The 14,932-nt window shown below is 41.4% G+C and overlaps 1 protein-coding gene across 1 annotated transcript; it reads left to right on the top strand.

Moving 5' to 3' along the window:
* The first annotated feature begins 3,941 nt into the window (after positions 1 to 3,941).
* On the top strand, positions 3,942 to 13,502 carry LOC122939327 (vexin-like). Its single transcript, XM_044295397.1, has 5 exons — positions 3,942 to 4,043; positions 4,204 to 4,336; positions 5,278 to 5,342; positions 12,375 to 12,466; positions 13,319 to 13,502. The coding sequence occupies exons 1-5, from the start codon at positions 3,942 to 3,944 to the stop codon at positions 13,500 to 13,502; spliced, it is 576 nt and encodes a 191-aa protein (XP_044151332.1).
* Positions 13,503 to 14,932: the final 1,430 nt, after the last annotated feature.

Raw genomic sequence — 14,932 nt, 5'->3', positions numbered from 1 at the left:
TGCCTTATATAATGGGGTTGTATATAAGAAAAAAGCAGCTGAGTAAAGAAAAACGAGTGGCCATCATTACTTTAAGAAATGAAGGTCCGTCAGTCCGAAAAATTGGGAAAACTTTGAAAGTGTCCCCAAGTGCAGTCACGAAAACCATCAAGCGCTACAAAGAAACTGGCTCACATACGGACCGCCCCAGGAAAGTAAGACCAAGAGTCACCTCTGCTGCGGAGGATAAGTTCATCCGAGTCACCAGCCTCAGAAATCGCAGGTTAACAGCAGCTCAGATTAGAGACCAGGTCAATGCCACACAGAGTTCTAGCAGCAGACACATCTCTAGAACAACTGTTAAGAGGAGACTGTGTGAATCAGACCTTCATGGTAGAATATCTGCTAGAAAACCACTGCTAAGGACAGGCAACAAGCAGAAGAGACTTGTTTGGGCTAAAGAACACAAGGAATGGACATTAGACCAGTGGAAATCTGTGCTTTGGTCTGATGAGTCCAAATTTGAGATCTTTGGTTCCAACCACCGTGTCTTTGTGCGACGCAGAAAAGGTGAACGGATGGACTCTACATGCCTGGTTCCCACCGTGAAGCATGGAGTGGGGGTGCTTTGCTGGTGAAACTGTTGGGGATTTATTCAAAATTGAAGGCATACTGAACCAGCATGGCTACCACAGCATCTTGCAGCGGCATGCTATCCCATCCGGTTTGCGTTTAGTTGGACCATCATTTATTTTTCAACAGGACAATGACCCCAAACACACCTCCAGGCTGTGTAAGGGCTATTTGACCATGAAGGAGAGTGATGGGATGCTGCGCCAGATGACCTGGCCTCCACAGTCACCGGACCTGAACCCAATCGAGATTGTTTGGGGTGAGCTGGACCGCAGAGTGAAGGCAAAAGGGCCAACAAGTGCTAAGCATCTCTGGGAACGCCTTCAAGACTGTTGGAAGACCATTTCAGGTGACTACCTCTTGAAGCTCATCAAGAGAATGCCAAGAGTGTGCAAAGCAGTAATCAAAGCAAAAGGTGGCTACTTTGAAGAACCTCGAATATGACATATTTTCAGTTGTTTCACACTTTTTTGTTATGTATATAATTCCACATGTGTTAATTCATAGTTTTGATGCCTTCAGTGTGAATCTACAATTTTCATAGTCATGAAAATAAAGAAAACTCTTTAAATGAGAAGGCGTGTCCAAACTTTTGGTCTGTACTGTATATATATACTTTTTATGAATAATATGTGGTTAAGTGTTGGCACCTTTCATGGCCTGTATGTGACATTATAAAGCCACCAATCGTATTAAATGAGCACACTGTTACAGAACATATATTTTTGATATTTGTATAACATCAGTTTAGGGGTACTTTATAATCCAGAACCTAGATGAAGATTTGTCAATTTAGTTAATTGTATATGCTGGAAAATACTACATCATGTATCAAAAGTGTCTGTCTTTTGCTGTTCCTTCACAACCTGTGGTCACATATAGATAGATATAAGGCAGTTGTCCTTGAGAAATGCTGCTGCTCATATTTCTAGTATTTGTTCTGGAATACAAAATGGAATATTGTACATTATCAATCAGAAATATTTCTTAAAGACTTTGGTTCATCATTTATTAAGACCGGCATTTTAGACACCGGTCTTTATACCCCATTAGCTGCCGGTGGATGTGGCGAAATTATGTAGAGGCACTGGCCTCTACATAACTTCAATGTATCCACAGCCTGTCTAAATCTACACCAGCTCCCTTGTTGGCGTACATTTAGACCATTTTCTATGCCTAAAACAGGTGTAGATAATGGTAAATTAAACAGGCCTGCCAGCCCATCCCCTTCACTTCTCACACCACACCTACTTTTTTAGACTTGCCATGAGCAGGGAAAAGTCCTAGATTGCAGCTTAAATAACCTTTGCGCTGCAATCTGCGACAGATATACAACAAAAAGTGGTGTATATCTGTTAGTAAATGACCCCCTTTGTGCTTCTATAGGAGCGATCCGTCCCATTGAAATGAATGGGATGGCTTTGGTGTATTTACACCTGCTCACCGCTGCGGATGTGATGGCGAGCAGGTAAACAATGAAGAGGAGGCAGCGCTGGCACGGCGCGCCTTCTTTTCAAACAGCTGATCGGCAGGGGTGCCAGGAGTCGGACCCCCGCCGATCTGATATTGATGGCATATCCTGAGGATAGGTCATCAATAAATATAGCTTGGACAACCCCTTTAACTCCTTTGTTGTAAATAGCTATGAAGTGTACCCACAAAATCATGGTGCATGGGGTTTTCCAAGATTTTAATACTGATTACCTATCCTCTGGATAGAAAAAATTGAGGGGTGGAAAGCACACCTAGTAAGTCAGTAATAGTGGACAAAGTGGTAAGTTTTCCCCACGGAAATCAGATAATCCAAATGGAAAAAGGAAAATGGAGACAGCACGTCCTATTTGAGGTGGTTTTAATCCAGATGCAACGTTTTGGCTAGTGAGCCTTTGTCAAGCATTTTCCTTTTTCCACTTGGATTATCCTCTGGATAGGTCATCAGTGTCTGATTAGTGGGGGTCCAGCACCCAGGACTCCTGACGATCAGCTGTTTGAGAAGGCACTGGTGCCTTCTCCCAGGTGTCAGACCTTCACCGATCAGATAGTGATGACCTATCCAGGGGATAGGTCATCAATTATAAACTCTTGGAAAACCCCTTTAGGGCTGACCCTACACATTTGATAACTGTTGAGAAACAACTCTCTCTCCTGACACCTCCTACACACACACACACACACACACACTCCAAAACATATATACACACATGAACATTTGGTTCGGCCAAGCATGCATGTGTTCTGAACCAGAAGATGTACGGAAGCCACTGCCATACACCACTGGTGGTGGCTTATCTCCCTGAGAACAAAAGAATCGGGCAGTTGAAATCCAACTGATGACCTTTCTCTACTGTTATCTTCCATCAGGGAGAATCAGAGGACCCCATACACATTATATTTTCAAACAGTCCCACTGAAATCGGTGCGTTCAGCCAACATCAATGTAATTTGTTTGGCCAGCTTAAAATGTGGAAACAAAGCTTGACCATTAGAGTTAAAGGGTTTCTCCGGGAGTCAGATATTCATAACCTATCCTCAGGATAGGTCATCAATATGTGATCAGTGGGATTTCTACACCCGAAACTTGAATGGGACTGGGCCGCACTTAAACCACATGACTGATGAACATGACATCACAGGCCTTGGAAGAGGCAGCAGTGCTCACCGAAGTGCAACAACCACATTCAAACTGATTAGCGGGGTGATGGGACTTGGATCCCCACCAATCAGATATTGATGATCTATCCCGAAGGTAGGTCATCAATATTAAACTCCCAGAGAACACCTTTGAATGGATAATATGAGAAAATTCTGCAGGCCCATAGCCCTTCAATCAAATGCAGGACTCAATTAAAGCTGAATGATTCTGTTATACAGTAGGTTACGTTAAGGTACCATTCTTCTATTTTCTTCTTCTCAGCCCACAGCATCTCCAGAAGAAGACTGTCAAGTAACCAGAGAATTCCATCAAATAATGTAAGAGCATATGCACATCTTCACTAATAAATGTCAGTTTACAATAACATATTTTATAGCAAAAAGAATTGACAATCTGGAACAGAGCCCCCCCCCCCCCCCCCCCCCCCCAAAAAAACAAAAAAAAACACTATCTCCTGGTATTTACAGGAATGCATTCTGTACAAAGGGTAAGTTGGGCTCGTTCAGACACATGGACCATAGTTAGGCCTCTGCAGCCTCCAGTGAACCGATACTTCAAACAGCTCCCTAGATCTGTGCTGTAATAAGTGACACTCACTGAAAATCAGTGTGACTGCAGCGACCACCTGCCAGTTGAGAGAGGAGGCCACACCATTTCCTTCCATGACCATACGGGCATGGAAGACTTTGATGCTATGCCATTATACATGTGGATGGGGCTGCCAAAAACTATGGATGGTGGTTCATCAATCACAAACTGCCAGTTCCGCTATTTAATGGTAACTAATGTGAAAAGATGCACAAAACTTGACTTTTACAGAATACTTTAAAAAAGGCATGCAAGTCTAAGTGCAATATCAAATTTTCAAAGCAGATCTCCCATACATTTTTATTTGGGAAATGACCCAAACATGTGTTACCCCTTATTCCATCCTGCAGGTAATTGATCCTCACTGGACAAAGAAGTATCTTCCCCAGCAAACTGATCTTCTACATGTTCTATGCAAAAGTGAAGACGTTTGGAGGCTTCCTCCACCAGAACCATTTAGACGTCGCCGCTCTACAAAGCATAGTAAGTCAAACTCATAGATGGCATTATGCATAGGTTAACACTATGGGGGGGGGGGGGAAGGGGTCAAGAGAAACTGGCTTAGTTGCCTATAACAACCAATCAGATTCCACCTTTCATTTTTCTTGGGCATCTAAGGTTGAGTTCACACTTTTGTTATTTGGTCAGTAATTTTGATCAGTTCTATTACACCTGATCTCTGAGTAGGCTTCACTACTGGTTTTGGCTCACAATAAGGGTCCATTCACATCACCGTTTAGCTTTCCGTTCTTCTGATCCGTCAGAAGAAGAGAGACAGAAAAAAAAAATGGATCCTGTAAAAACAACGGATCCTGTTGCATCAGTTGTCATCAGTCCTGCATGCATTACTTTTTATTCCATCTAACTAAACGGATCTCAGACGATGACATCTAATGCGACAGGATCCATTTTTTTCCCTCTCTCTCTCTTCTTCTGACGGATGAGAAGAACGGAAAGCTAAACAGTGATGTGAATGCACCCTAATTGATAGAAATAACTGACCAAATAACTTAAGTGTGAACTTGGCCTAAGTCAGTTTTCCTTTGCACCGGTTTGGAGAAATCTATCCCTTTATTTGTTTACAAATCATATGTACAGGGTCGTAACTACCATAGCGGCAGACCATGTGACTGCTATGGGGCCCAGGCAAGAGGGGGCCCAGTTGGGATCATCTCATCCTCTACTGGGGGTGAAAACTTGGTCAGGACTCTACCCTCTAAAGGAACTACTTTTAGCAAATGAGGCAGTGGAAAACATGGTCCAAAGGTCATTGAAAGGGGTTTGGGCAGAAACCATTCTGTCCTGTGTGTGGGGGGGGGGGGGGGGCTGGTTTGATCCTTGCTATGGGGCTCTTACTTCTCTATGTATGACACTGCATATGCAAAAAGTTAAATTAAAATAAACATTGAATTGATATTTTACAGATGTGTGTATGGAAATCAAAACACCAAAATCTGCCAAGACTAAGCCAAACGTGCCACTTCCAAATGTAAGGCTGCATTGAATTTCTATATAGTATAATAATGTTATTAAATTATGTTATTTATTTATATAACGGCAACATATTCTGCAGTGCTATACAGAGATTGTCCTCCTGCACTTCTATACTTGTCACCCTTGGAGCACACAATCTAAATTCCAAATTAACGTATATATCAGTATGTTTTTGTGGCAGAAATGGTATTTGTTGTAGTTTATATTTTTTGCTATGTTTGTGCTCTGTTTTATTCACATCTTGCTGATATGATAGGTCAAACTTGTCATACATTGGCAGTATAACTGGCATAATACATACTAGAACATAGTATGGTTGAAAAAAGAGACAAGCCCCATCGATAAACTTTGTCAATTCATGCCATGTGAAATGAGTATACCCACCTGCCGCCCCTAATGATGTCAGCCAATGAATTAGAATGGATAATTAGGTCCCAGCTGCATGCCATTAGTTTGCCATGCTATAAACAGCATGCAGCTCGTAATACCTGTCATTGTCTTTCATAAGAAATAGTAAAAAAAAAAATCTATATAAACAAATGACGTGTAATTAGAAAATAATTTTTGACAGGTATATTTACAATTGCCTACAATGCTATTCCTACATGTTATAATGCGAATTTACAAATATAATAATGCACAGAAATATAAATAAAGATAGATATATGATAGATAAAATAAAAGATGAACAGCAACAATGAACGCTCCAAAAATGTGAAAAAATAAAGGGGTACATTTATTAAGACAGGCGTTTTAAAAAAGGTCCATAGCTGGCGGGGCTTCAGCTGAAGTTATGAAGAAGCGCCGGCCTCTCCAAAACTACGGCGCATCCAGCGCTAGATCTAAATGTAAGACAGCTTCTGAGCGGTCTTACATTTAGACCATTTTATACGCCCACGCCACACCCACAATTTTAGACCTGGCATTAGCTGCGCGAAGTCGCAGATAGAGGTGCAATTAACCATTGCAGCACCATCTGCGCCTAAAATACATAGGCGTATTTCAGAATAGTAAACTATAGGCGTATTTCAGAATAGTAAATGACCCCCAGAGTTCTTTTATTCACCTAAAATGGATACTGGGTGCATAAGAGAGCTTTATTTTTTCACATTTTTGGAGCATGCTGTTTATCTTTTATTTTTTATTAAGTGGATCTGTGGTCAAGTGTCCTGGACAAGCACCTCTGTTGTTTTCTTATTCCTTACCTTGTGCTGCTGGATTTGTGTATTTCTATCTATCTATTTATCTCTATAATCTATTTATCTATCATTATCTATCTAATCTACCTATCTATTTATCTATCATCTATAATTATCTATCTATCAATTTATCTATCTATAATTAGCTATCTATCTATCTATCATTATGTATCATTTTTAGATAGATAGATAGATTAGATAGATAAGACAGAGATATGTATAAATAGAAAAATAATGTGTAAAATATTTACCGTGTGTATATATACAGTGCTGCCCATAATTATTCATACCCCATGCCAAATTTTGACTTAAAGTTACTTTTATTAAACCAGCAAGTAATTTATTGACGGGAAATGACATAGGTGTCTCCCAAAAGATAATAAGACGATGTAAAAGAGGCATTATTGTGGGAAAAAAAACATTTCTCAGCTTTTATTTACATTTGAGCAAAAAATACAAGATGTCCGCACTGTGGAAAATCTCAGGTGACGTGGTCGGAAGCCAAAAGTGACACCTGTGCTGGCCAGGAGGATAGTTAGAGAGGTGAAAAAGAATCCAAGGATCACCACCAAGGCCATCCTGGTGAATCTGGTCTCAAGGCAGACAATCCAACGGACACTGCACACTGCTGGGTTCCACTTCTCCAGATAAGGCACACAAAAGCTTGCTTGGCCTTTGCAAATGCTCATCTGGACAAAGAAGACTTCTGGTCTTCTGTGTTATGGTCAAGTGAAAGAAAAATTGAATTGTTTGGTCACAATGATGTTTCCTTCATTTGGCGTAAAAAAGGAGATGCCTTCAACCCAAAGAACACCATCCCGACTGTCAAACATGGTGGTGGGAACCTAATGCTTTGGGGGTGTTTTTCAGCCAATGGACCAGGGAACCTAATCACAGTAAACGGCACCATGAAAAAAGAGCAATACATGAAGATTCTCAATGACAACATCAGGCAGCCTTGGGCACCAGGCATGACAATGACCCAAAACACACAGCAAAAGTGGTGAAGAAATGGTTAGCAGACATCAACATTAACGTTTTGAAGTGGCCCAGCCAGAGTCCAGACTTGAATCCAATTGAGAATCTGTGGAGGGAGCTAAAGATCAGGGTGATGGCAAGGAGACCCTCCAACCTGAAAGATTTGGAGCTCATTATTAAAGATGAATGGGCAAAAATACCTGTGGAGACATGCAAAAAGCTGGTCTGCAATTATAGGAAGCGTTTGATTGCTGTAATAGCCAATACAGGCTTTTCTATTGATTATTGAGAAGGGTATGAATAATTTTGGACTGGACACTTTTTACTCAAATGTAAATAAAAGCTGAGAATTATTTTTTTCACAATAATGCCTCTTGTAAAGGTCCTTCTAAAAAAATTAGCATATTGTGATAAAGTTCATTATTTTCTGTAATGTACTGATAAACATTAGACTTTCATATATTTTAGATTCATTACACACCAACTGAAGTAGTTCAAGCCTTTTATTGTTTTAATATTGATGATTTTGGCATACAGCTCATGAAAACCCAAATTTCCTATCAAAAAAAATTTGCATATTTCATCCGACCAATAAAAGAAAAGTGTTTTTAATACAAAAAAAGTCAACCTTCAAATAATTATGTTCAGTTATGCACTCAATACTTGGTCGGGAATCCTTTTGCAGAAATGACTGCTTCAATGCGGCGTGGCATGGAGGCAATCAGCCTGTGGCACTGCTGAGGTGTTATGGAGGCCCAGGATGCTTCGATAGCGGCCTTAAGCTCATCCAGAGTGTTGGGTCTTGCGTCTCTCAACTTTCTCTTCCCAATGTCACACAGATTCTCTATGAGGTTCAGGTCAGGAGAGTTGGCAGGCCAATTGAGCACAGTAATACCATGGTCAGTAAACCATTTGCCAGTGGTTTTGGCACTGTGAGCAGGTGCTAGGTCCTGCTGAAAAATGAAATCTTCATCTCCATAAAGCTTTTCAGCAGATGGAAGCATGAAGTGCTCCAAAATCTCCTGATAGCTAGCTGCATTGACCCTGCCCTTGATAAAACACAGTGGACCAACACCAGCAGCTGACATGGCACCCCAGACCATCACTAACTGTGGGTACTTGACACTGGACTTCAGGCATTTTGGCATTTCCCTCTGCCCAGTCTTCCTTCAGACTCTGGCACCTTGATTTCCGAATGACATGCAAAATTTGCTTTCATCCGAAAAAAGTACTTTGGACCACTGAGCAACAGTCCAGTGCTGCTTCTCTGTAGCCCAGGTCAGGCGCTTCTGCCGCTGTTTCTGGTTCAAAAGTGGCTTGACCTGGGGAATGCGGCACCTGTAGCCCATTTGCTGCACACGCCTGTACACGGTGGCTCTGGATGTTTCTACTCCAGACTCAGTCCACTGCTTCCGCAGGTCCCCCAAGGTCTGGAATCGGTCCTTCTCCACAATCTTCCTCAGGGTCCGGTCACCTCTTCTCGTTGTGCAGCGTTTTCTGCCACACTTTTTCCTTCCCACAGACTTCCCACTGAGGTGCCTTGATACAACACCCTATTCGTTCAGAAATTTCTTTCAGTGTCTTACCCTCTTGCTTGAGGGTGTCAATGATGGCCTTCTGGACAGCAGTCAGGTCGGTAGTCTTACCCATGATTGCGGTTTTGAGTAATGAACCAGGCTAGGAGTTTTTAAAAGCCTCAGGAATCTTTTGCAGGTGTTTAGAGTTAATTAGTTGATTCAGATGATTAGGTTAATAGCTCGTTTAGAGAACCTTTTCATGATATGCTAATTTTTTTAGATATGAATTTGGGGTTTTCATGAGCTGTATGCCAAAATCATCAATATTACAACAATAAAAGGCTTGAACTACTTCAGTTGGTGTGTAATGAATCTAAAATATATGAAAGTCTAATGTTTATCAGTACATTACAGAAAATAATAAACTTTATCACAATATGCTAATTTTTTTAGAAGGACCTGTACATCGTCTTATTATCTTTTGGGAGACACCTACTTCATTTCCTGTCAAAAAAATTACTTGCTATACAGTACAGACCAAAGGTTTGGACACACCTTCTCATTCAGTCAGTTAGTCACCTGAAATGGTCTTCCAACAGTCTTGAAGGAGTTCCCAGAGATGCTTAGCACTTGTTGGCCCTTTTGCCTTCACTCTGCGGTCCAGCTCACCCCAAACAATCTCGATTGGGTTCAGGTCCGGTGACTGTGGAGGCCAGGTCATCTGGCGCAGCACCCCATCACTCTCCTTCATGGTCAAATAGCCCTTATACAGCCTGGAGGTGTGTTTGGGGTCATTGTCCTGTTGAAAAATAAATGATGGTCCAACTAAACGCAAACCGGATGGAATAGCATGCCGCTGCAAGATGCTGTGGTAGCCATGCTGGTTCAGTATGCCTTCAATTTTGAATAGATTCCCCAACAGTGTCACCAGCAAAGCACCCCCACACCATCACACCTCCTCCTCCATGCTTCACAGTGGGAACCAGGCATGTAGAGTCCATCCGTTCACCTTTTCTGCGTCGCATAAAGACACTGTGGTTGGAACCAAAGATTTCAAATTTGGACTCATCAGACCAAAGCTCAGATTTCCACTGGTCTAATGTCCATTCCTTGTGTTCTTTAGCCCAAACAAGTCTCTTCTGCTTGTTGCCTGTCCTTAGCAGTGGTTTCCTAGCAGATATTCTACCATGAAGGCCTGATTCACACAGTCTCCTCTTAACAGTTGTTCTAGAGATGTGTCTGCTGCTAGAACTCTGTGTGGCATTGACCTGGTCTCTAATCTGAGCTGCTGTTAACCTGTGATTTCTGAGGCTGGTGACTCGGATGAACTTATCCTCCGCAGCAGAGGTGACTCTTGGTCTTCCTTTCCTGGAGCGGTCCGCATGTGAGCCAGTTTCTTTGTAGCGCTTGATGGTTTTTGTGACTGCACTTGGGGACACTTTCAAAGTTTTCCCAATTTTTCGGACTGACTGACCTTCATTTTTTAAAGTAATGATGGCCACTTGTTTTTCTTTACTTAGCTGCTTTTTTCTTGCCATAATACAAATTCTAACAGTCTATTCAGTAGGACTATCAGCTGTGCATCCACCTGACTTCTCCACAACGCAACTGATGGTCCAAACCCCATTTATAAGGCAAGAAATCCCACTTATTAAACCTGACAGGGCACATCTGTGAAGTGAAAACCATTTCAGGTGACTACCTCTTGAAGCTCATCAAGAGAATGCCAAGAGTGTGCAAAGCAGTAATCAAAGCAACAGGTGGCTACTTTGAACAACCTAGAATATGACATATTTTCAGTTGTTTTACACTTTTTTGTTATGAATATAATTCTACATGTGTTAATTCATAGTTTTGATGCCTTCAGTTTGAATCTACAATTTTCATAGTCATGAAAATAGAGAAAACTCTTTGAATGAAAAGGTGTGTCCAAACTTTTGGTCTGTACTGTATATATATATATACACACTTCCTGTCCCCACAAAAAAATCACCACCTGGATTTAACTAAGCAAATAGTTATGAGCCTCCTATTGGATGATTACTGCATGGGCGATTATCTTTCAGCTGGCAACAAGTTATTTAACCCCAACTGGTGCAATAAGTTGCTTCTCATTTCTTAAACATCTCGTGGTCGTGGAAAAATGTTAGTCTGTTTGAAAAGGGTCAAAACATTGGCATGCATCAAGCAGAGAAAACATCTAAGAAGATTGCAGAAACTACTAAAATTGGGTTAAGAACTGTCCAATGCATTATTAAAAACTGGAAGGATAGTGGGGACCCATTGTATTTGAGGAAGAAATGTGGCGGGGAAAAAATCTTGAATGATCGTGATCGGCGATCACTTAAACGTTTGGTGAAATCAAATTGAAGAAAAACAACAGTAGAACTCAGGGCTATGTTTAATAGTGAAAGTAAGAGAATTTTCACACGCACAATGCGAAGGGAACTCAAGGGATTGGGACTGAACGGCTGTGGAGCTGTAAGAAAACCACTAATCAGTGAGGCAAAACAGAAAAAAAGGCTTCAATTTGCTAGGGAGCATAAAGATTGGAAAGCAATGGAAGAAGGTGATGTGGACTGATGAGTCCAGATTTACCTTCTTCCAGAGTGAAGGGCGCATCAGGGTAAGAAGAGAGGCAGATGAAGTGATGCACCCATCATGCTTAGTGCCTACTGTACAAGCCTGTGGGGGCAGTGCTATGATCTGGGGTTGCTGCAGTTGGTCAGGTCTAGGTTCAGCAACAGTATGTGCTCCAAGAATGAGGTCAGCTGACTACCTGAACATACTGAGTGACCAGGTTATTCCATCAATAGATTTTTTTCTTCCCTAATGGCATGGCCATATTCCAAGATGACAATGCCAGGATTCATCAGGCTCAAATTGTGAAAGAGTGGTTCAGGGAGCATGAGACATCATTTTCACACATGGATTGGCCACCACAGAGTCCAGACCTTAACCCTATTGAGAATCTTTGGGATGTGCTGGAGAAGGCTTTGCGCAGCAGTCAGACTCTACCATCATCAATGCAAGATCTTGGTGAAAAATTAATGCAACACTGGATGGAAATAAATTATATGACATTGCAGAAGCTTATCGAAACAATGCCACAGATAATGCGTGCGGTAATCAAAGCTAAAGGCGGTCCAACAAAATATTAGAGTGTGTGACCTTTTGTTTTGGACGGGCAGTGTATATATATATATATATTTTAAAACTTTTTTATTTTTTTATTTAGCTACATTATTCAGTCATGGATTGTACAAGGTACATTGATATGTGTCCTATTAATGAGAAATTAGAAATGACTTTTCTTTTAATCTTGTCTTTTAGAAACCTCTTCCCTTGCCATCGCCAGCCCTCAGTGTGACCAAACAGACTGCCAGAACTTTGCCTACAGCCCACGTCACTCCTGTCACAGTAGGGTGAGTCCCCTCCCCAGCTAACTCTAAGTAAGCAGCTGCTGCTTGTGTGACAATAGCCGCACTGTGTAATTGAAGTAGGTCAGGTCCCTAATGTCCCCTGGACTTAAGAGAATAACAGGTGGCTTGGGTTAGGGATCAACTATTTACCATAAAACGCAGGCAACTACAAATGATCTAATTAGAAACTTCAGTCAGCGGAATCATAATCATATATTGCCTGCTGATTGCAAGCAGAAGAGCATTTCAATGACAATGGGCGTCACAGACAAAAAAAAAGTACAGCGCCCCCATGCTAAAAATAGAAGACCCACTACAAACCATTGTACTGAATGAGCCCAGGTTTCCACTGTATTCATGACTTGTCCTGTTCCTAATAAGAAGTCTTCAATATGCAAGGGGGCATTGTTTTACAGTAATTTTATTGACTCTCAGTATAATAACTGCACTTTTAAGGTGGCCAAATAAGGACACTTTGAGCAATTATTCTAAGCAGGTGCACATTTTATATTAGTTATACCCGTTCATCTTGGCATGCGTTTGGGCTTAAATTAAACCACAGCTTAATATACAAAGCACTTAATTATACAGTGGAGGGGGATATTCTGAATCCATTAAATGATTGTAGCCTTTTAAAGGAGTTTTACAAAGGAACTAAATAAGGTACACTTGGAGAGATGAACGGCACAGGAAGTCGCTTTCGCAGAAGAACACTTTGCACAGTATGTACTCTTTAGTACGGATGTTATTTGTCCGACTGCTATCTGGCATCATGAATCTACATTTTCTGTAAAAAAAATATAAAAAAATTATAATTTTTTTAAAATTAAATTGCTTCCTATTGTTGTATCACAGGTGCCATGATCCAAGGCTTGTTGACTCTGAAGAGGACATTATCTCTGAAAATGAGGCCTATTTGCCCCTAACTGCCGACTGCACGCCAAAGAAATCACCAAGCTTACTCCAGAAAATGGGCTTAAAGTTCAGGAAGTCTGTGGAGTATATTGGTGCTTCAAATGGTGCCTTTCAGGAAGACTGAACAATGTATGACATGGGAGGCACCAATCTGATCATTAATGCCAAAAATTTACCTTTTCGCGTTACTATTTATTTTCTACAAATGCACTTGATTGAAACATGGTAACCGTGCCTGGACGAGAGGAGAGGAGTTGATCCCAGGGAAGAAGGTGCTGTTGTTTTCGTACTATAACACCGAGCAGTATTGAGTTTGGAAAGGCCCTGTTGGGACATCGACAGACCATCGAGAGCATCGCCTAAGCATTGCAGTCAATAATTTAATGCACTGGATGTAGGAGCATATGAGGTCCTGGGTGGTAATCAAAGGGGGGTAACTTGACTTAAAAGGGGTTCTATCATCAGATACGTCGCAATAAAACTGTCTCATCCACCTGTACAGCATGTGCGCCAAACAAGCTCCCGCAAGACTTCAGGGCCAGGCTTGAGTACATCTTCATTGCCTGGTCCTGTCAGTGGTGAGGGCGTGGTGTGAAGGACAGTGAGTGGAGCTTCTGAGAGCAACAAGGTGCAACGGCACCGCCCTTGTTCCTCCTAGAGGCTCAGTTGCATATCATAAACATCAATTTCCTCTAGAATGCAGGCCCATAGGAAGATGGGACCCAGACCATGATGCTCAACTGTCAAGTGCGCATGTCTCAAGTGAGATGGTTTTATTGAGACGTATCTGATGACAGAACCACTTTAAAATGTAACTCACCTGCTTACTTGAATTTTCAACTTTTGCTTACTTTTTTATTATGTCTATGCATGTGGGACATTGAGAGAAAATAGTTGTATTCTGAGTGCCTGATCATGGTAGTGGTAGAGCACCTTAGTTCCCTTACAGCTCCAGGCAGTTCACCCTTATTCATTAGTGGTAGCCCTGTGAGAAACCAAGGCCCCGCAGGCTATGGTGTCATTAGACAGAACAAAAAAATGTTCAACCAATAAAGCCAAATGCTGGCTATTTCCAGTGTGGCACTAAATGGTTGTTTTCTTGGAAAACAACATTTATGGCTAGGTTTTCAAGCAGATAAAGAACTCTATTGGATAACGCTCTCCGGTGTACTGTATGCTGTTATACACCTATTGTGAAAATGTGAAGGCATCCACAGCATTCATATCTTGCCATGTCTTTTATTGTTGTATTGATGGTTTTTAGGAGAACTTTGCACTATACCAATGCAGTGCAATCTGCAGGCAGGATGCTATAGAGCATGAGGAGCTGAGCAGATTGATATATAGTCTATGGGAAAAGATTAAAGGGGTTGTCTCACTTCAGCAAATAGCCTTTATTATGTAGAGGAAGTTAATATAATCTATTGTTAGTATCCATATTGCCTCCTTCGTTGGCTAGATTAATTTTTCCATCACATTATACGCTGCTCGTTTCCATGGTTACGACCATCCTGCATAAATTTATACTGAATATTTTCCTGTAAACTATATATG

The sequence above is a fragment of the Bufo gargarizans genome, chromosome 5 (genome assembly GCF_014858855.1).
Source record: "Bufo gargarizans isolate SCDJY-AF-19 chromosome 5, ASM1485885v1, whole genome shotgun sequence".
Lineage (NCBI taxonomy): Eukaryota > Metazoa > Chordata > Amphibia > Anura > Bufonidae > Bufo > Bufo gargarizans.
The sequence above is the reverse complement of the archived record's forward strand: the minus strand, read 5'-3'. Positions and strand labels throughout refer to the sequence as shown.